Here is a 22,769-nt window from a genome sequence, read left to right as displayed (position 1 = left end):
GCTAAACTTTATAGATAAATTAAACAATAAAGAAACAAAAGATAGCTGAACTTTATGGATAAATAAAACAAATCAGAAATAAAAGATAGCAAAACTTTATAGATAAATTAAGCAATCAGAAATAAAAGATAGCTGAACTTTATAAATAAATAAAACAATCAAGAAATAGAAGATATCTTAACTTTATAGATAAATAAAAGAATGGTCATACCTGATGCATTTGGTGAATTTTCAACAGTAGTTGGTGCAGTAGAAGAATCAAGAGAAGAAGAGAATCCGTATGAGGGTAGGTAGTGGGGAAAAAGAGGAAAGAGGGGTAGAGCGGGATCCTTGAGGGAAAGAGGAGAACCGCACCACAAGCTCGAATAATAAGTCGGTAAGGTATCGGCAAGAAGTGGGAAGGATGGCCGCAACGATGCCGCCGTCAATGTCGGCACACCAACTCCTCCAGGAATTCCTGAAAAAAACATTTCTCTTTTAATTCATAATGCTTTTTAAATAAATAGTCTCATACGTTTCACGTTTTGACACGTTTTGTTTTTAATTTTGATTATTATTTGTTGCATAGCTTTTTGAATTAAAGTATTCCATTATTTTTTAAGGTGACTGGATAGTTTTTATTTCCTTGAAAAAGCATTATTATTCGACTTTCTGCATCTTCTCTGAAATGTAACTAAAATTTTTAATTTTTAAATTTGTTTTTGAAAAATTTAGCAGAAGTACAGATATTGTTTAATTTCAAACACTTTTGTGAAACTATGCAAAACACTTTTATAATTTAATTTTTCATAAAACTAACTTAACAGTCAGTGAATTATGCTGTTTTCGAAACCATGCTCGCTCAAAGAAATATAAATACAAAAAGCACTTTTTAAATTAAAAAAGCTTATAAGAAATTATCTTGACCTTCCTAATATATAAAGTAGTTACCAATATTCAAGTTCTATTATGAGTTTAAGCAACATGCTGTATTCAAACAAATTACCAAGTTTTAATTTTAGTAGATTTATAAGTTAATTTGAAGAACTTGAAAAAACCTGAATTAAGATAAACAAATTTAAAGATAGAACTTCGAATAAATAACTTTAAATAAGATACTTGAGTTTGCGGACGGTTCCAGTTCAGAAAATGGCTGTGTTCTATTTTCAGTTCGCAGTTTTCAATATTTGTGCTATATTTTATCTTATGCTTGATATTAAATTGCTCCGAATGAACCAGGTCTTGACATATTTTTTTCAAAAAATCAAAAAATTTTGCACTAAAACCCTTTTAGACCCTTTAAAGTAAACATTAACACATATTCCTGCAACGTAAATTATACAGAATAGAATTTTATCACTTAATTTTCCAACTATTTCTTAGAGTTCCTCCAGCTCTATTAAGCCTTGTTTCTCTAGAAATATAATGATAACATTAAAAAATAAAATCATACTTAAAAATTATCTGAAAAAACATGCATTCCCTACTTATCTAAGTTAGATTTGCGGAAGGGGTATCTGCAATCATACATGGGAAAATTACTTTTAAAAAGTAACGAGTAAAAGTACAAATACTTCAGGAAAAGTAACGAGTAAAAAATATTGATGTTGAAAAGTAACGAGTCAAAAGTGCAAGCACAAAACAAAATAAAGTAACGATTTTTAAAAACATTTCAGGGAAATCGAAAGTTTAAAATAACCTTAAATTTCATTAAACAAATGGAAGAAGAAATGTAATTTTAAATTAAAATGTATTAAATTGTAATTAAAATGTATAAAACTTAAAAATATTACGAATTTTATTGGAATAATAAACGTTGAAAATGTCCAGAAACCAAACCAGAAATCAAACTTACATGTTTTGCGCAAAAAAGGAATAAATTTTTAAATTATAAAAAATATTTAGAAATTTTGTGTTCATTATCGAAACCTGTAGTAATAATTTTATTTGTAGGGAAAATTCGAAAATTATTGCGCAAAGAAATAAGTAAGAAATAAATGAAAATAATATTTTCATGTACACAGGTAACCCCTTGAAAACTAGTGGAGCATCGTTTATACGACGATCACTTATACGACGTTTACATTTATACGACGTTTTAGTGTGGTCCCAAATCATTCCCATTCATTTTAATGTAAAAATATATCGTTTATACGACGCACAGAATCGGTTATACGTCGATTTTTAGATTTTGTTCTTTATTTAATTTTTTATTTTTTCTTGTGTATTTTAAAAAAGGGCGGAATTTGCCAACATGAATGATACAGAAAAGGGTGTCAACAAGAATGCTTGGATGACGACCGTAATTTTTACTAGATGACTGAAAAAACTAGACAATGTTATGAAGAGGAAAAAACGAAAAATTTTGCTATTCATCGACCAATGTCCAGCACACCCATCGATACTAATTATTTTGGAAAATGTAAAAGCTCTCTTTTTTCCTGCAAATTGCACAAGTGCGCTTCAGCCATTAGATTTGGCCGTGATTAGAAATTTAAAATTGCATCATAGAAAGCAGTAACTTCAACTCGCTATTCAAAGCATTGTAGAGACTAATAGCAAGAAAATATAATTGAAGGTAACATACATTCAAATGGCTCACTGCAATTTTTCTCCTTTGGTTATTTGTTTGTTTTGCTTTGTCTAATTTAGAAATTTATGTAAATCAACACGTTAAACATTAAAATTAACTGAAAACAGAGTTAGTTTCAGTTTTAGAAGTAAAAATCGATTATGCGACGTTATCGTTTATACGACGTTTTTCGGTGGTCCCTTCGGCGTCGTATATACGATGCTCCACTGATATTTTCGCCCGCCAATTAAGGATTTATTTTTATAACCATCGTTGAAAAACCGATCCATTTTTTGGTGTTTATAACTACTAATGCTCAACTCTATAGCCTTGTAATTTTGAACCCAATCCAGAAGACCAGGAAACTCCTGGATCAAGTACTGGGAGAAATGTTTCCTTCGAAGAGGACTTTTTTATGGAACTAACCACATTTGCGTTACATGGAGAGGAAATCCACGAAAACTTCCCACGGTTAGCCTGATGACAAGGGGACTCTAATCCATGATCCGTCTACCGCAGAAGATATTTCACGTCAGCATTGTGGTCGGTTCAAGCCGGATGCGGAATTCATATCGACCAGCGATCACTGGGATTCGAACCCGGTTCATCCTCAATGGAAGGCGAACGCGCTATCCTCTGATTAGGGACGCGGCTCTAGTTAAGGGGTTTCATGTTTTCTCCCTCTAGTTACACGGTTACTTTTAAAAGGCTTTGTAATAAGGAGATATTTGATGGACTTGATTTTCAGCATAGGTTTTGGAAGAGAAATTAGCGATTTAAAAATTTCGAGAAAAAAAAAAATTTTTTTTTGAGGAAAATTAATAAAAAATCAGGAAAAGTAACGATTTCTTTGACGTTTTCGTTACAAATACTTGCACTTTTTCCCCAAAAAAAATTAACGGAAAATCAAGTAAAAGTACTAGATTTAATAAGTAACGAAGTACAAGTAAAAGTACGTACTTCTAACTTTCGCTTCTGTTACAAGTAACGAAAGTAAAAGTATTGCCATTGTATGACTGCAATAGAGAAAATGCGTGCTGAAATTATTTTAATCCAGAGATGGGCAAACTACGGCTCGCGGGCCAACTGTGGCCCGCCGGAAGGTTTTATCCGGCCCTCGGACAGAATTTTAACTTGCCGATCCGTGGCGAATATAAACAATATACATTATACATCCATTTTCTTGTCGACTTAAAGCTATTTTTGTTCTTTCTTTTTTATGGCCTTTTTACTTTCTCTATTTTTGTTCTACAAAATATAAATTGATGGAAATAGTTAGCACAGACATCTTCATTTGGTAAAATGTTGAAAGCAGAAGTTCTTTATAGAATAGCCGTAGATTAGCTCCAACTAGTGTGTCTTTCTCGAGGAGCAGACATATGGAAAATAATATAGGTGAATTGTACTTCACATGAGGCAGACTACGCATTTTTAAGTTCCAACGAGCGGATTTTTCTGCCGGCGCGGGTTCTAACATTATTTACTGCGTATGGAAAGATTGCACACCTACAACGTCATTGCAAATAATGGTGAAATTATCAAATGTATAAAATGGCTACAGCTTTCTTGAGTTATTTGTAAAAAATTTTAACTCCAAAATGGCAACTGAAAAACGCCAAGTTGATGTAGAGTGCCATGCGTTCAATGATGAATTGACTTTATTTTATTTTAAGTGATAACTTTATTTTATTATTTACTTTATTTTATTGACTTTATTTTATTTTTAAGTTAGAAGTTTTATTTTAGAAGTTTTTACTAGGCCCACCAAACTTTTTTTCTAAATTTTTGGCCCACGACCAAACAAGTTTGCCCATCCCTGTTTTAATCTGTTAAATAAAATACGCCAAAAACATTTTTTAGCGTCATCTATGCCAAATTTCATTAAACAGTAATTAAAGTAGGTTTAAAAAATATAAAAAGAGGCAAATTTACAGCACGCAAAGTAAAATTAAAACTGTTGAAATTCTTTGGTTCTAATGATCGAATTTTTTAAATCTAAAAATGCACGTTAGAGAGGTTAGCTTTAAATATTCAAACTAATTAGTGCGGGAGATATTCTAAGCTACGAAATCAGACTCAAAAAAGTAATTTCTCTGAGTAAGCACACTTTTTTTTCAACGGATAAAAATTGATGAACTCAAATTATGAGAGGAGAAGTAACTATCGCGATCACTCATATCGTGCTAATAGTTTAGCCAGAAGAGCGGTTGAAAGTTCGAGCCCCTTTAGTGCTAAATTCACATTTGGCGTGGTTCTCTATATCTCTGAAAATTTTTAAGTGAATCGAAACATTTTTGCACACAATTGTAAAACTCGTTTATCTATACATAGTTTAAGTGTAAAATATAATATATTTTATGATTATTTAATAACTTTTATTATTTCATTTTAAAATGGTCAAAACACTTTCGATTTTTCAAGTATAAAATCCTTCATCTACTATTACACTATGTTATTTTAAAAGAGAAAATCCCAAACTTGTCCAAAATCTGCTTAACAGTTACTAAGTAATACATTTTCAAAAAAGTCGCTGTTTTTAATTTGCATTGCGTGCTTTGTATTCGTATTTTGAATACAATTTGTTGCATGCTTTGATGAAAAGCTTTTACTAGGGGAATCATTTTTATTTCATCACAACATTTGTATTTTTAAAGAATTAATGATTTTTAAATAATATTTTTATCGTGATCTTTATTTCCTTCCATATCTAATGAGCATTTGTCATTATATGCATGGCCAAGAGGGTCGTTCAAATGTTACGCAAACACATAAAGGGGGAGAGTGTTGCCATTTTCTTATATTTGCTGACAAACAGGAGGTGGAGTATAATGTTAGATCCTGAAATTCCCTTAAATATTTTAAATAAAAAAAGTTTCAAAAAGTAGGGAAAAAATTACACTAAATTATTGGAATATTTATAAATGAAAAGTTAAATTTCATCAAAATAAAAATCTTTTCGATGAGCTTTAAGTTTTTATAAAGTAATTAAAACGTAAATTTTGTATTACACAAAGTTATACTTTTAAATTTTTTTGCCTACGATACTTGCATTTCAAGGAGAAGAAGAAGAAGACCTCCCATACTCACACATGTGACCTATAACATCAGCGCCAACTAATCTTTATCAGCAAAATGGCGCATTAAAGTTGAGCTAAGTTTCTCTACTTAGAATGTTAATTAACGTGAAGTTAGTTAGAGCTGTATCTCGCATCGAAATAGTTGAAATATAATTATTTCTCGCCCACTTCTTTTTCTTAACTTAGATTTATTATTTGTTTATGTATTTTATTGTAACCGTGATATATTTTTGTTTTGTGTACCTGGCAACTTCGATGCATAATTAGTTTGTTTATGTTCCACGTGACTTCGTGCCTGTCTCTATGTAAATATATAGTGAAAGAATTTTGTGAAGGATTATAGAATGTATCACTTAAGAGAATTGATACCTGACAGGCTTGGCTTACTCGAAATAGAAAGGAATGAACAGTTGCTAACGGAAACAAATGACACGTTTCAACAACCAATCAGGATCGAGCTATCCATACTACGTCACTTGCTGGTATCGCATTCTTAGAACTATACTACTGCACTAAAAGTCAAAGTTAAAGCAAAACATAGGTGGGGTTGTTTCGATTTTTTTGTACGAAAGCATGGAAAGATGGATGGCAACTTGTTTAATTTGTCTGACAAGGGTGGAGGTAGATTCCAAGAATGCCATAAAAACTTGCTTACTTAATATTTATATAACGCGTTGCATAATTCTTGGTTATTTCATAATGTGCCTTCAAGCACCAGGCATTCCATAGAGTGCTTAAGTATTTTGCAGAACTCATTCCTGGTAACAAATACTATAAAACTTTTACAGTAAAAAAAAAAAAAAATTCGTTATAAAATTTCTGAATTTCATTACATAAGCAATGCAATACTTACAATCAAGAAATCAAAAATTACATATTCTTATAAATGAAGAGATACGTTATTTTTTAAGCTTGTGTTGTTTTTCCTTTGAAATAATTAATTGTCGAATGTTTACATAAATTTAAATATTATTAATTGTTTTTTTTCCAACTCCAAAAACTTCTCAATCCTGCTAATAAGAATTTTTAAGCATCACCATAAACTACAAGAAATTCGGAAATTTAATTAAAATGGTTTTAATTACTCCCGCTTTGGATATTTATTAAATGAGCATGAAAAAGCCGCTCTAGCTCCGGGAAATAAATTTAAAGAAAATTAAAACCTAAAAGAAATACCACAATTAGTTAATTTAAAGATACAGTATATAAATGGACGATACACTATCCTTATTTGAAAACAAAATTTCAAAAACTTAAACAGAGAAAATATTATTTGAGAAACTCATTTTAAACTCCACTCCTCAGAAACCGATGGATTTAATTAAATTCGAATCGAAATGAGCTCCTAATTTAATTATAATTCCAAAAAATATAAGCAAATTCGCCCTTCGAAAAAGAAATTAAATCAATTCAGTAAATCAATCGACAAATGTAGAAGAGAAAAAAATCACCCATCTCAGATCTGCAGAAGATTATAAAAAGAGAGATGATGCCAATCTAGAGAAGTGAAATAATATTTGCTCAAACATACACCTAAATTCTTTTCTCGCGTGTCAACTGGCATATATCTGCTTCACCTAATATCGTCTGCTTTTTCCCGATTCGTTCTCTCTGTCATTTCGCCCGAAGGCATAACTTCTTTAGATTATATGGCAACATCGAAACTTCTGTATTTTAACGTCACGTTTCTCATGTCTTTTGTGACCAAAACAAACTCAAAAAATCATAATCCGTGCTGGTTTTATGATTTCTTAAGGTTGCTTCTTCGGCCAGTCCGTTTGACAGAAAGCTTTTTTTTTTCCCTTTAGTTCACCTGCCCCAAGGCCAAACTTTTCAGATTCTAAGTTGGGTCTTTTTTATTATTTTACCGTTTGCTTTCAGTAAAATGCGATGAAAAGTGAAGTAGTTATTTCAAAAGTATGACTGCAAAAACTTTACAATTGTCTCTTATGATAGTTTTATATAAAGGGAAATATATATATATATATATATATATATATATATATATATATATATATATATATATATATATATATATATATATATATATATATATATATATATATATATATATATATATATATATATATATATATATATATATATATATAGATAGATAGATATATAGATAGATAGATAGATAGATAGATAGATAGATAGATAGATAGATAGATAGATAGATAGATAGATATAGATATAGATATAGATATAGATTAAATAGATAAATATTAAAAGTTGATATTAGATTTTAAAACAAACAGGCACATTAAAAATAAATTTTAGGCTTAAAAGTTATGACCAAATTGAATTTCAGACCTAAGAATTATGTTTTAAAACAACGCATATCAAAACTAAATTTCAAACGAAATGTTAAAAAACGTGGTAAAATAAAATGTGAGTAATCTATATTATCTATGTAATCTATATATCAATTTTAAATTTACTACTATCCATGTCTAACTCCGTAGCCTTGTAATTTCTGACCCAATCCAAAAAACATGGCAACTCCAGGGTCAAGTATAGAGGAGAAATTTCAGATGGAACTAACCCGTATTTTCCTTGCATGGAGAGGAAAACCTCCCACGGTTAGCCTGGCGCAAGGGGACTCTAATCCATGAACCGTCTACCAATGAGGAAATTTTGCGACTAAAATGTTGTCGGTGCAAGCCAGATACGGAATTTGTATGGACCAACCATCCTTGGGATTCGAACCCGGCTCACCTCATTAGAAGGCGAACACCTTATCCCCTGATCCACTACGGCTATAACCAACCTTAATAGCCATATTAATAATAACTGGTCAATGTGATTAATATGCACAATCTATCCAGTCCACCGAAAATCGTGGTTATTATTGATAACCACCGTTTATTGTTGATAATAGTCAGATTTATAACTTTAACCGTAACATGTGTGAGACATTATACACAGTGTCAAATGCTCCCTAGGAAAAAAATGATAACATGAATTCGTGGTTGCAAATCTTCGAAGAAAAAAAAAAGAAAAAAAACAGCGAATTATTTTTCTGTCGTTTTAGAAAAATAAATAATAAACAAAAAATTATAGAGCTGTCGATCAAAGAAACTTTCTTTGTTCCTGAAATTGCTTTTTTGCCAACAGCAAATTTTACTTATAACAACTTATTTTGTTATTAATAAGATCCAAGTAGAGGGAAAAAAACAAGAGCAAATGGTCCATAAACTTAAAGAAATATCAATATCTGGAACATCGGGAGCAGGTCTTTTACCTTAAAAAAAAAAAGAGCAGGGAATGGCAAAAACACTTTCTTTCGTTGGGTAAACTTTAACTTGCGATCCCTAATGTATATTTATTTCATTTTTTACTAATATTCTAAAAATACATATAAAGAGCGGTTTGTAAAGGCCACCTTTATATTTTTATATTCGTTGTCAAAATGAATCCAAAAAAGTGTGAACATTAGTAATCACAAATTCGCAAAACAAAATAAAGAAGAAAATCGTAAATAAGTTTCAATAGTGATCGAGCAAAATGATTCGGGTTCAAATTCCATCCTAAGAAAAATCGGGAACTCAATCAGTGAAATCGAGTTTGTGTTTATACTATAAAACATTTTGCGATATTTTAATCGAATACTTTACAACTTTGATGTAACAATCTGTTAATCTTCAAAAAAAAAATATCTATTGTAGTTATCAGGGGGTTGGTGAGCAAAGCGAGCAGAAGGCACCGTTCCTAGTATCTAATATTTTTAATCAGATATGTATTAAAATATGCTATAATAGTAAATTGTTTCAAGCAACGATTTTCTGAGTAAAAAATTTGAAGTCGTTCGATGCAAACAGAATCAAAACTGAAATGTTATTTTTAAAAATAAATTTGTAATTCATAAATAATCTTCCAAAATAATAGCCAATTCTTGATACCAAACGATACCGCATCCTTAAAGACTTATTTCACTTCAGTTCGTAAAGCTAAATCTTGTCACTCTTCCACTTCTACAAACCTCCACAGCTTTAGTGGTTGTTTGGCAGTTTGAAGAAGCCCCAAAGATTTTTTAGCTGACCAGAATGTAGATATTTTTTCTCGCCAACTCCAGCAATTTTTTTATGCCTCCTTATTTGGAGGAGAAGCGCTTGTCAGCCAAGTCCTGCAGGATAGGGATATAGCAAAATAGGGATATAGCCGTGTCTATCTAATCAGCTTGTTAGGCAGGGTTGACACGTCTGTTAGGCATTCCCGAAATATATTTTCCGGGATACGGGATTAGGTTTGGTCCAACGCATCTCGAATATTTGTCATATATGGATCAATATGCATTCATGAATTTTTTTGGGAGCTCACAGCACGTGGTTTGTATGTCCATGATGATTTATACTATATATGACGTGCTAACGTTAATTTTCTTTAAGGATTTAGACATTGCATAAAATCCAATTGTTACTTTTTAAAAAACTGTTGATGATTTATATTATACATGACGCGTTAACGTTAATTTCCTTTAAAGATTTAGACATTGCATTGAATGCGATTGTTATTTTAAATATATAAATAAAAAATGCTGCAATAGTTTGAAATTTATAGTAAAATTTTTTGAAATATTTGATTGAATTTTTTTAAATATTTATGATTTTTTTTAAACTTCTAACTGTGACGTGGTTTAAAATTACAGTTTCCTAAAGTTAAAATGTTGGAAAATGTTAAAATCGATTTTTGAAAAAATTTAAAATTGGACTTTGGACATTGAAAATGAGTTTAAATACGGATATGTTAAACTTAAATTTCTCGCATAAGACATGCGTGAAAGAAAAGTGGATATCAGATTTAAAAAAAATAAGAACATTAAAAGTAAATTTTAGACGTAAGAATTATGACCAAATTGGGTTTCAGACCTTATAATTAGATTTTGGGACAAAGTTGTTTTAACTAGATTTTAAAACAAAGCATATCAAAACTAAAGTAACTAGATAAACTAGATTAAAAAAAATATGGTACAGTAAAATTCCGTCATAAAACCTAACTGAAAATTGAATTTAACACAAAATGAATATCTTAAAATTAGATCTCAGACAAAATTAATACCTGCGTCTAACAAAAATTTAAAAAATTGCATTTCAGACTTATTGCAAGTATTCAAGTTAAAATTGCTTTCCAGACATAAGACGTACATTAAAATTAGACTCCAATTGTGAAATAATGTTAAAATTATCTAAGATCTATGTTAGAATTAGATTTCAAGCGTTAAATAACCTGCAAATTATAACTGTATAACGATTTTCTTGTACAAAAAAAGGACTTCTTTTAATTAAAAAATAATTTCGAGAAAATAATTTTTTAAACAGTTTATTTTAAAAATAGTTTTGAAATTTTTTTTATTAGAAAAGTATTCCACATTGATAGCTTTCAAGATTTGCAGAAATTTAAATCTAATTTTAACATTTTCTTAAAAGAAACTATGGGTGAAGTGTATTTCATTAAAACAAAAATGTTCCCCTAAGAAGTTTAAATTCGGAATTTTTAAAATATTCTTTATGCTGTGGTATAAAAATAATTCTGAAAATTTCCTTTGGGAAATTCTGATATTACAAATTTATTGCTAAGTTTTTCATTGTAGATTTCTTATTTAATAAATCTTTAAATTAAAAATGCTTTTTTATTTTTATTTCTCACATGAGATTCAAATCGTACTTACACTTATTTTAATTTTCAACAGATTTTGATGAGTTTTTTCTTAAATTGGGTTTTAACAGAAATAGCAAACAAATAGGATAGCTATAATTTTCATAGCTATTTTTTGCAAACGTATGCAAAAACGGCGAGAGAGAAAGTATATTTCACCAAACTGCTTTGTTTTATAGTATATGCATTATTAATAGTAATTGTATTCAATTGTGTTTGCATTAAGTGTTATTTATAATTGCTTAAGGCGTTTAACAATTACATATTTAATGTCAGTTTTATTTTATTTTATAATTTATAACCGTCGTTGAACAGCAGACCCATTTTACGACTACTAATGTTCAACTCCGTAGTCTTGTAATTTAGAACCCAATCCAGAAGACAAGGGAACTTCTGGATCAAGTACTGGGAGAAATCTGCCTTCGGGGAGGGTTTTTTGATGGAACTAAACCGCTTTTACGTTAAATGGAGAGGAAAACCACGAAAAACTCCCATGATTAGCCTGCCGGCAAGGGGACTCTCACTCATGATCCGTGAGCATATTTTAAGTCAGCACTTTGGTCGGTGCGAGCCAATACCTCCTAGAAAAGAGCGGGCCTCAGCATGGGTTACCATAAATATCCTTTAGTAGTCCAAACGTAATGACATATTTTGTATTTTCAACCACTGCGCAGTTAACTTCTTCACATCGGACTACTAAATTGATCCGTGCTGAGGCCTTCTTTCTTCTAGGAGGTGTTGTGCGAGCCGGGTTCGAAATTCGCATCGACCAGACATCACTGGGATTCGAATCCGGTTCGAACGCTCCATCCCCTGAGCCACCACGACTCTAAACGTCAATTTTAAAATAATTCACAAAAAAAAAATATTTTATGAACAATCATCATTATCAGGTTGAGTGATACAGCGTAATCCCACTCATTACTTCAGCATTCAATTACTTTTGTGAAGTAGATGAGGGATGATTAGAACATAATGAAATCATTTACATTGTAAATAAAGAAACTATTTATTTCGAAAGATCATAAATATGGTCAGTTATGAAACTCAAATTATTATGTTAGATCATCCGACAAACCTTTTTCAGGTAGTAAAAAACAGCTCCCAGCATTCGTTTTTATAAATTTTGTAACATTTTCAACGATTGCACTGATGGATTATGGGACATCCAAAACTCTCCAGTCCAAATTCCAACATTTTTAGAATCCAAGGGTATATGAAGTTTCCAACCGGCATTTAGGAGCATGAAAAGAGATCCATTATTGGCGAGTTATAGGAAAATAATACTGCCAAAAATAAAGCCAACCCGGCGTTCTTAACATTAAATTTTAAATAATTTGGATCACAAATTAATCATCAAAACGACCGTTAGAATTTACATGTAACCCTGTAATAGAATCATTTTTGGGGTTAAAAAATATAAGTAAATAAAGTAGCCTTAAGAAAGTAAGAGTAAAAAGTAGATTTTTGTATTCGTTTTGTTGAATGATAATTAGTTATTGAATAAAAAAGTTAAACGTTGCATAATTTTAAAAGAAGAAGAATAGAATAATTTGTATTCGCTTTTCAGAAATTAAGATAAAAATTAAAAAGTTGATTAAAAAATTGTTGAAAATTCGTGAAATAAAGGAAATTTAAAAGTTGGAAACATGTAATGCCTATATAGGGCCCGAGCTAAGCATTCGCCCCTCGGCTAATGCGATAAAATCGTAAATTGGGCGAATGTGATATTGTGTTTTGGCAAAAGTATTGGCGAATAATTTTTCAGGGTTATTCATAGTTCCCTCCGGAGTTTCGAGGCGTTATAGTAAAAAAAAAGAAGACGAATATGAAAAAAAGAAACATAGGAAATTATTCAGAATCTATTCAAGTTTTACTTACATACATTACAGGTGTTCTATGTGTGAACCCTTGGTCACACGGCATACATCAATGCAATAATCCAGTTCCTGCCCGGAGGGAATTATGAATAACCCTGTATTTAACTCTGTCCTCAGAATAAATTTTTCTAAACAAATCAGTATTTTTTAATTTGGTTACATTAATTTTCGATAAATGAGCCGCATAACCAGTTAGACTTGGGAAAAGCTAGGAAATATATAATGCCTATACAGGGCCCGAGCTAAAAATCGTAAAATCATAAAATCGTTAGTTCGACACAAAAAAAAAAATTGTGCTTCGGTGAAGTATTTTTTTCTATTAGAAAGAAATTAAAATTACGTCAAAATGAATTTTCCTCAACAAATAAATTTTTTTTTAATTCGATTGCAGCAATTTTCAGTAGATGCGTTGTATAACCAAATAGAATTGGGTCCAAATAATATAAACCTGAAGCAAACTACCGTAAAATAGTGTTCTATTGGAAAAAAATTAATCATAAGAAATGGTTAAGATTTACATTTGACGAAGACTTTCGAAAATGGGTCAATACTTTAATAGTTACTTTACTGACTATTCATTTGCAATCCTTAGCGCTGGGACTGCATAAGCTAAGAATGAATTTAGAATATAAAATAAATCATTCTTTGCATTAAATGTTTGCAAAACAATTTGTAATCTTTTCGTTTGGTTAGTATATTCACAGCTGCTTTAGTCAGTGTCATTTTCTTGGTGCAACTTGTGTTGGAGTCATGAAAATTGGATTGATGAATAAACTTAAGCGTCAATAAATATGATCCCTACTGATATTATTATGAGTCAAAACAAATTTACCAATTATGAAAGATAGAATTATTTTAAATAAAGAAAGAATTATGTTTTTTGTTTAAGTTTACATACACTTTTGTATCAAAATTCAGCTAGTATCTCGAACAAAAATAGCTCAAACAAAAATAGCTGTGTTTGTTTGAGATGTTTAGTTTCTTCTAAAAATAATTTCTTTTCTTTCTAATTTAACTTTCAACTCTGAAAATAAATCATTGATAGGACTGTCTTCAGTACACTCTGACTGCGACACGAGGTTATAGATCTCCTTCAGAGATCGTTAAAAAGAGCTCTCCTCACATAAGTATTTGGAATAAATTTTAATCTGATTTGTTTCGTTAAAATTTTTTGTCTTGATATTTGTTCATGTTTGATTAATTAACCTTTTCCGCATTTGGTGCGAAGATTTGCCTTTTCGCTGGGAGGAATTCTGGTGGTCTCTCCCAAAGGTTTTCTTCAACTAAAACTCTATGGAAGAAATTCCGTGTCTTCCATTAGCGTTCTTCAAATAGAGGAGGTCGTTACATATAGGTTGGTGTGTCCTGGAGGTTTCAGTTAATTCATTTTCACAGCTTTTGGCCTTTTACAACACGGATAAAAATTACCCCACAGTTCTTACAGTATTCCACAGTTCTTATAGTGTTTAATTTAGCTAAAATTCATATAGTGTTTTATAGTACACAGTTCTTATAGTGTTCCACAATTCTTACTGTTCTTTTAGTGCTCAATTTAGCTAAATATCATATAGGATGCGTTTTTTTTCTTTCTTATTTTCAAACGTCATTTCATAAATCGGTGTGTCAAACGAAAAAGCTTTATTTTTTTTCTTTTTATATGGAGAAAAAAAAGCGAATTGAAGGCGCAATGTGTTTAGCCACAGGCACAATGACACATGTCAACTTATGTGGGAAACGGCGGCGGCCAATGTAAGAGGATTGATTGTGGGTATTCTTTTTCACAACTTCCAGGATTATCCCTCGGCCACCCTCTGATTGCACCCTCTTTCGATCCGCTTCACTGCAACTGTAATTAGATCCGGATCATGCGGATCGTTTTTTAGTGTTTTTACATCAAAGAAATGGAGTGATCAAAATTGTTCTTTAGCTACGCCTTCTCCTACACCCCTCCTCACAAATGCAACCTTTTTTTTTCTCCTTTATCCCGAATTTTATTGTTTGTTATCGCTATTGTATTATGCGGAGAATAAGAATCAATTCCTTTTTGAAAAGATTCTTCAAAGAGATTTTTTTAAAGGAATAAAATAATACTAGAATAGTGAATCGCACCTTTTTTTTTTCTTTGTTGTAAAAAATGAGAAAAATAAACAAATTTAGTTTTTATTTCCTTAGAATCCCTATGAAATTTTGGTCACTGAGATTCGGTCTGGAATTAAATTCTGAAAGTTCTAGTAAAATTACCGTAGAAAAAAATTCTTGCAAAATTACCGTACTGTATGATAATAACATTTCTGGTAAAAAAAAAAAAAAAAAAAAAGCTTAGTTCTGGTAAAGGAAATAAAAGTATATGGTATTTAAGCCATTCATTAGATAATTTTTCATTTCATAAGGTAATGGTTTACCGGAAATTCTAGTTTTCAAAGTTATAGTTCATATTACCACACAATTAGACAAAAATTAGCGAATCGCACCTTTTTTTCTCTTTGTTGTAAAAAATGAGAAAAATAAACAAATTTAGTTTTTATTTCCTTAGAATCCCTATGAAATTTTGGTCACTGAGATTCGGTCTGGAATTAAATTCTGAAAATTCTGGCAAAATTACCGTAGAAAAAAATTCTTGTAAAATTACCGTACTGTATGATAATAACATTTCTGGTAAAAAAAAAAAAAGCTTAGTTCTGGTAAAGGAAATAAAAGTATATGGTATTTAAGCCATTCATTAGATAATTTTTCCTTTCATAAGGTAATGGTTTACCGGAAATTCTAGTTTTCAAAGTTATAGTTCATATTACCACACAATTAGACAAAAATATGAAACTTAAAAGTAAGTTTAACCTAATAAATGGTTATTATGCGATGCTCTAATTTATCATGATCAAATTACCACATTTTTACCACATCTAACAAATTTTTCACGCCTTAAAAAACCTTATTTTCTTGTTAATTTTTACCAAAATCATTTTTACCAAATTTTTTCCAAACAAAATTTTTACCAAACCGCTTTGGTAAAAATTACCGAGCTTTTTAATGTTCCCATAGAACCAGAATCACTGTAAATGTTAACATATTCCGGTAGTTTTGACCTTATTATTTTTCTCAGTGTGTGATGATTGAAATGATAAATAAAGGTAAAGCTGCGTCACAAATCACGTGACCATAACAAATAATAACATTAATTTCTCAGTGTATTATAAAACCTTATATTACACTTATTTAGCTATAAAAAACGTTATGGTGTTTTAAAATGTAGTCAGGTCATTCTTATTGGTACAATGTATCAAATGACATCATAGTAAAATCACGTGACCTGATCCAGTCTTCTCACAGTTATAGAAGGTATTGTTTACCAGTAAAATATATCACAGTAAGAAAATATTGTAAATTGACGTAAAGAAAATACGTTAAATTTACTGATTATAGTATAGAAAATAATTGTGAAATGATTTGAAAGAAGGTAAAGTAATCATAAGATAAACAAAACTGAATGGTAAAAATTTGAATTTTAACTGACATTTTTGACTAGGGTAAAAAACATGATTAGGGTAAGATTACTCTACCCCTTGTTTTTTACCCTACTCATAACGTACGGTTTATGATTAGGCTAAAAAACAGAGAAAAACCGTTTTGTCATCAAAACAGCTTCAAAATTTCAAACATTCAGAGAAAATCCATAAAAAAAAAACGGGAGATTTTTTAATTTCGGTGGATAACGGTAAAAAAAACAGAAAAAAATCTGTATTTATCTTTAAACATTTCTTTTTGTAAAAAAATATGCTTTCTTTTCCCTGTAGAATTTACAGTTATTTTTTACAGTATAATATGAAGGTTTTTACATGTCATGTTTAATTACCTTTTCTTTTTATGTTTTTGACTTTGATCATTATCCCAAATGAGAAATTTAAGATTTCTTAGCTTAAGCTTTGTTTTATGCTTTTAATTTGTTGTATTTCTTTATTCTGTGTTGTTTTTATTTACGCATTCCTTATTACGAAACATCTTGTGACAAATGTATTTTATCAGTATTTAACTTAATAACCGCCTTACGATCATTAGGAAGTAAATAAGTATAGTTTCCTTTGTTATAAACTTTATATGCCATCGTGCAATTATATAGTTATATGCACAAAATCGTAAAACTGTGCAATTAAGTTAGGGAATACAATAAGACTATGAAACTGTGCAACTAAATTAGTGAATACAAACTCATAATGCTGTGAAACTGTGCAATTAAATAAGTGAATACAAGACCATAATGTTGTTAAACTGGGCATTTAAATTAGTGAATAAAAACCATGAAATTGTGCAATTAAATTAGTGAATACAAAACCATAAAACTATAAGACTGTGCAATTAAATTAAGAAATACCAAGTCATAAAACTGTGTAACTGTGAAATTAAATTAGTGAATACCAAAACCCTAAAACAGTGATACTGTGCAATTAAATTGCTGAATAGAAACCTGTGAAACAATGCAATTAAATTAGTGAATACAAAACCCTAAAATTGTGAAACCGTGCAATCGAATCGTAACACAATATAACATTTCGGTGTCTTACAATTTAATCTGTTTTTATTTCGATGAAAGATTTTTTTTATCTTAAATAAACAAAAAGAAAAGAAGATCAAGCATAAAAGAAGCAAAACAAAAGTTATAAAAGAGACAAGGGGAAGAAAACTGATAAGAACTTTTTCGAAGGTTAAAAAGCGAAACTAGAAGAAAGTGGAGCATGTTTTAAAATGTGAGGAGTTCGAAAAACAAAGTAGAAACTATCATTTATAGAAAATTTCTAAGGTGCATCATATGAGTCGCGGTGAATCATGGGATCGCCTCCAAATGAGGTGACCTAGATTCGAGTCCTACTAATGCTTAGACGATAAAAATTCTGCTCCCTGCTTGCACCGACCACAGTGCTGACGTAAAATATTCTTAGCTGTAGAAGGATCATGGATTATAATTCACATGTAGTTGGTCTAATCAGGGGAGGTTTTCGAGGTTTTCATCTCTATGTAATGCGATTGGGAATTGGTTTCATCAAAAAGGAAAAGGTTCCTTCAAATCTAGTTCTTTTTATTCTGGGTTGGATTTAAAATTACAAGTACAGTAGAGTCCCGATTATCCGAGTTAATGTGGACCACGACTAACTCGGATAACTGAAAAACTCGGTTAAAACGAAGAGTATAAAAAAAAAGAAAGAAAAAGAGTTGGTATAAATGTAATATATTTAAGTAATATAAAATTTATACGAGTATACCACATATAATTCCTATTGTTATTAAAAAGCTTACTTGAAAAAACTTAAAAAGTATACTTTGCGAGAATAAAAGAGTTTTTACTTAAAAAAAAGTCCTTAATCGTTTTTTGTTTTACGTAACTTTGGTGCTTTTCTGCAGCAATGTTTCGCCATTTTTTAGGGATAACAGGAAGGCTGGTGTCGCCTCTTTTTGTTGTTCTATGTATTCAGTAGCATTTTCGACAGCTTTAAGTTCATCTGCATGAGAAAGTTTTATATGTTGATTTTCATCGTCACTGTCTTCATCATCTTCGCTAGGTTCATTTTCATTATTGACGATATTAACGATCATTTCATGGGATCAAGTTGTTAAATTTTGTTTTCCCGAGTGTTTGGAAGATAAAATTCAGATTTATTTTTCGGCGGTATTTTTAAAAACGAAAAATAAACTAGAACAAAAAAATCCTTAAAATATTTGATAGCTCGGTTAAAGCGGAAACTCGATAACCGGGGCTCGGATTATCGGGACTCTACTGTATACGGAGTTGAACATTGATAGTCGCAAACTCAGAAGTCAGTGGGCTGTTCAATGCCAACTATGAAATAATAATAAATAAGTCTTTAGAGACATTATTTTTCCTAAGTTCCTTATATCATATATAGGGTGTTACTTTCAGATCGCCCTTAATAAGTTGTTTCAAAATCCGTGTATCGGAAATGAAAAGTAAATAAAATAAACAAATGGATCGTAAATTAATATTTAAGCTAAGAAAAAAAAGAAAAAACGCAATTGAAACCTGACAAATACACAAATGAAAATGAGTCGGAGCCTCTGAGCTGTTTCGTTTTCAATGTGAGTATTTGCCTCGTATTGAGGAGGTCTTCGAAGCTAGAAAGTGGATCTAACCGGTTCTGTAGCCTGCTCTGATTTGGGTTTGTTTGAAGAAGAGAGAAACCGAGAAACCTCTTCGCACCCTTCGGAACCGGTTGTCGTTTTTGTTCAGAACAAATATGAGGCAAATATTTACGTTTTGCAAATTACAAGCTCGGCTAACAGTTAACTTAGATATTTGACTAGTTGTCTATTACAGCGTAAAAAACAGGTTCAATAAAACATCAAAGCCTGCTTAATTGAAAGTTAAGAGCAAGAAAAAGTTTAGAGCTTAAAATTGGTTTGACTCTTAAACAAATTGAAATTGCGAAATTGAATAAAACGCAAAATAAATGAAATAAAATGTAATAATAATCTTGTGCTATATTCAAAAATAAAATGCCCTTTTTAGTATGTCAAATGTGTAGCTCTGCTGACTGCAAAGCGGCCCGCATGGTACTTTTACTACAAACTTAACTGTCAATAATTCTCGAATGAATTATCGTGGGTTAAATATTTCTTTTTCCATAATACTACATTTTTCTATGCACTTAAGTAATTTCAAGTTTCTAAATCTTATAGTTTTTGAGCAGCAAAACAAAATTTAATCTAATATTGATTATGGAAAACGGGGTCCACATTGTTTATGATTTTTAAATGTAAACAGAATTTAGAATGACAAATTGAAACAATAAATAAAAATTCGCGTCTATTTTTCTTTTTAATCTGGTTTATCTGTTTTTATTATTATAGCATTAGTATTATCATTAATATTATTATTATTAAAACTGTTGTGGTAGTTGATTTTTGTGGGTCAAAATCTATAAATATGTAGGGGTTCTATAGACAAAACCAAGAAAAAAAAATTTTTAAGAGCACATAATCTAGCTTGCAATTCAAAACGGTTTTTAAAATATTGAAAAAAATTATCATATAGCCCGTAATTATTACAGAATCTCTAAAAAGTTCATAAATTTAGTTTTCTAAATATTATGGAGTGTTGTAATGCGTAATGGAGTGTTGTAATGGTAACTTACAGAATCTGAAAGAAGTAAAAGGCTGTAAATATGGGATATTTTTTATATATAATAGAATCTCTTTTGTTTTGATTTTATTAATGGACAAACGACGAAAATTAAGAAATTTAATTTACCACGCATAAAATGCAAGTATATTGAACTCAGATAATAAGTTAAAAAGTATGGAGAAAGCAAGGAAAATAATAAAGATTAATGAAAAGAGAAGAAAAAAAGTTATTTAAAGAAAAAAATGTATTTTTAAAATATTTTTTTAAAAAATTTTAAAAAATTTTTATTAAACCGCCGGAAAACAGAAAATGAAAAGATATAATCTCTTCATCAGCTCGCACGATTATATCTGCAATAAAGAGGGTTTTCTAATATTGTATCAATATAGCCAAAGCAAAATGTATCAGGACAATAGGCTGAGGAGCACTAAAAAAATTTAAACAAAATAGAACATATTAAGTAAAAAATATGACGCAAAAAAAAAGGAAAATAAAATGTGAAGAAAAAAAAAAAAGCACAGAATGAAATTAATAAAGCGAGCATCGAATTCAAATGAACTTACACATACCGGAATCTTTCACGAATGATTTAAAATATTTTCGCAATAAGATTGCCAGATTACAAAATATGGAAACTGAACTGCAAATGGAGTTAAAAGCATAAATAGAGGAATAAATAATAGAGGAATAGCGCAAACGGAGTTAAAAGCATAAATAGAGGAATTTCGTTTCATGGCGCGTTCTTACTTCAGTACTGAAGCGCGTTTAATTTGTTAGTTACTAAGGATTAGCCCGAAAATGGATGTGGGCAAGGTAATAATATTATACTGGTTAATTTAAAGAAATTTATAATTAATGAGGTTGGTATTTACTTATACAATTTTAATGATTTTAGAAAATTAATATTTATTTGGAAAAAGAGAGAGAGAGTGAGAGAGAATTCAGTCTCGTAAAATTGTTTATTCAGAAATATTTAGCTTTATAAAAAGAAAAAGAAAATCATAAAAGCGGTGCCACAAATTCACGATTTTAAAGCCACCAAAATCAGCCAAAATTTTGTCACGCAAAATAGTTTTTACATTAGTATACAAATTCATGAATCGGCAGCATTATTCAAATTCATAACTTACGCACAGAAATATTTAGAAAAAATTGTTAGAGAATTCATAAAAGTGTTATCGCAAATACTTGATACTAAACCCCACAAAATCAGCCGAAATTTTCAGGCACGTAAAATAGTTCATACATAAGGCTGAATTCTCGAAATTCATAATTTATTTTCAGCAATATTCAGTCTTATTAAAGAATTCCTCTTGACAACAAAATTCACGACAATTTAAACAGTTTTCAATTGAACCATGTGTTCGATAAGTTGAACCACAGTACTGTGCTATGAGGCTTCAGAAATATTATAGCATAATTGAACTTTGAACTCTGTTATGGTTCAGCGCATTAGAATATATCTAGCAATAAGACCAATTTAATTACCACATGTAACGTAGTATTCACTCCTAATCTAAAACCCTCATCATTTTAGAGAACTATTTGAATTTTAACAGCATTCAAACACTAAATTAATAAAATAACACTCATTGTTTTAAGAAACCAAAATCTAATCCTTTCTCTGAGAAACATTTTTTTTTTTCTATATCTCCATTCTAATATGTACTCCACAGAGAAAAGTCTGTCACTCTTAGAGACCGTGCCCAGTAACTCCGCCCATCAATTCACGCTAACCAATCAACGTGAAGAACCGTTCCCATGGGAGTGTTCACTCATCCAGGGTTTCAGTCGCCATCTCTAGGGTAGATGTCGCTTTGAGGAGAAGTCTGTTTACAGGAACAATCACACAGTTAGGAGCGAAAGTTTTGATGATTATTTTATTGAAGAGATTGTGTGCTACTGAGGTTTTAAATAAAATTAAAACTTGTGATTGTTATTATCCAATTTTAGAGGAATTCTACTGTCACATTTTTTATTTAAAAACATTAAGGCTGTTGACACTTAAACCTTTTTACTATCCTTTAAATAAAAAGTCTCAAATAATGGCTTGTGAGGAACAACAATCCGTTACAACGCAAAATTAGGAAATTTTGATACTGGCCATTGGCGAGTTTTGACAAATTGTACTGTTTGCGACCAGTAATTCAAAAATTGAAAATTAAAAAAAACTTTTGATATTATTAATGTAAGGCATTTCTATGGAAGCATTTCTAAAAATATGGTCAACATAGCTAAGTTCATTTCTAAAATTAAGAAAAATTGTAATAAACAAGCTTAAAATAAAGTTATTTTTCAGAATATTATAAAATATTTATGATAATTTAACATTTATTTCTTAAAAAATTACTATAAAATAAGCACATGGACATGCATTTTCAAGGGAAAATGTAGCGCTAAGTTGGCGGCAGGCGAGTAATTTTTTAATCGTCATTTGTCATATTTTGTCGCTTTGTGGTCGATGATGACAGTTA

General features: G+C 30.3%; 1 protein-coding gene across 1 annotated transcript in view; it reads right to left on the bottom strand.

Moving 5' to 3' along the window:
* LOC107457216 (uncharacterized) overlaps positions 1-22,769 on the bottom strand; it is a 106,454-nt gene that overhangs the window by 70,696 nt on the left and 12,989 nt on the right. Inside the window, exon 2 of the mRNA XM_043047809.3 lies at positions 212-457. Coding sequence (XP_042903743.1) covers positions 212-457 — 246 coding nt within the window. The remainder of the gene's footprint in view (positions 1-211; positions 458-22,769) is intronic.

The sequence above is a fragment of the Parasteatoda tepidariorum genome, chromosome 9 (assembly GCF_982258835.1).
Source record: "Parasteatoda tepidariorum strain Cologne lab strain chromosome 9, Ptep-v5.0, whole genome shotgun sequence".
NCBI classification, from domain to species: Eukaryota; Metazoa; Arthropoda; class Arachnida; order Araneae; family Theridiidae; genus Parasteatoda; species Parasteatoda tepidariorum.
The sequence above is the reverse complement of the archived record's forward strand: the minus strand, read 5'-3'. Positions and strand labels throughout refer to the sequence as shown.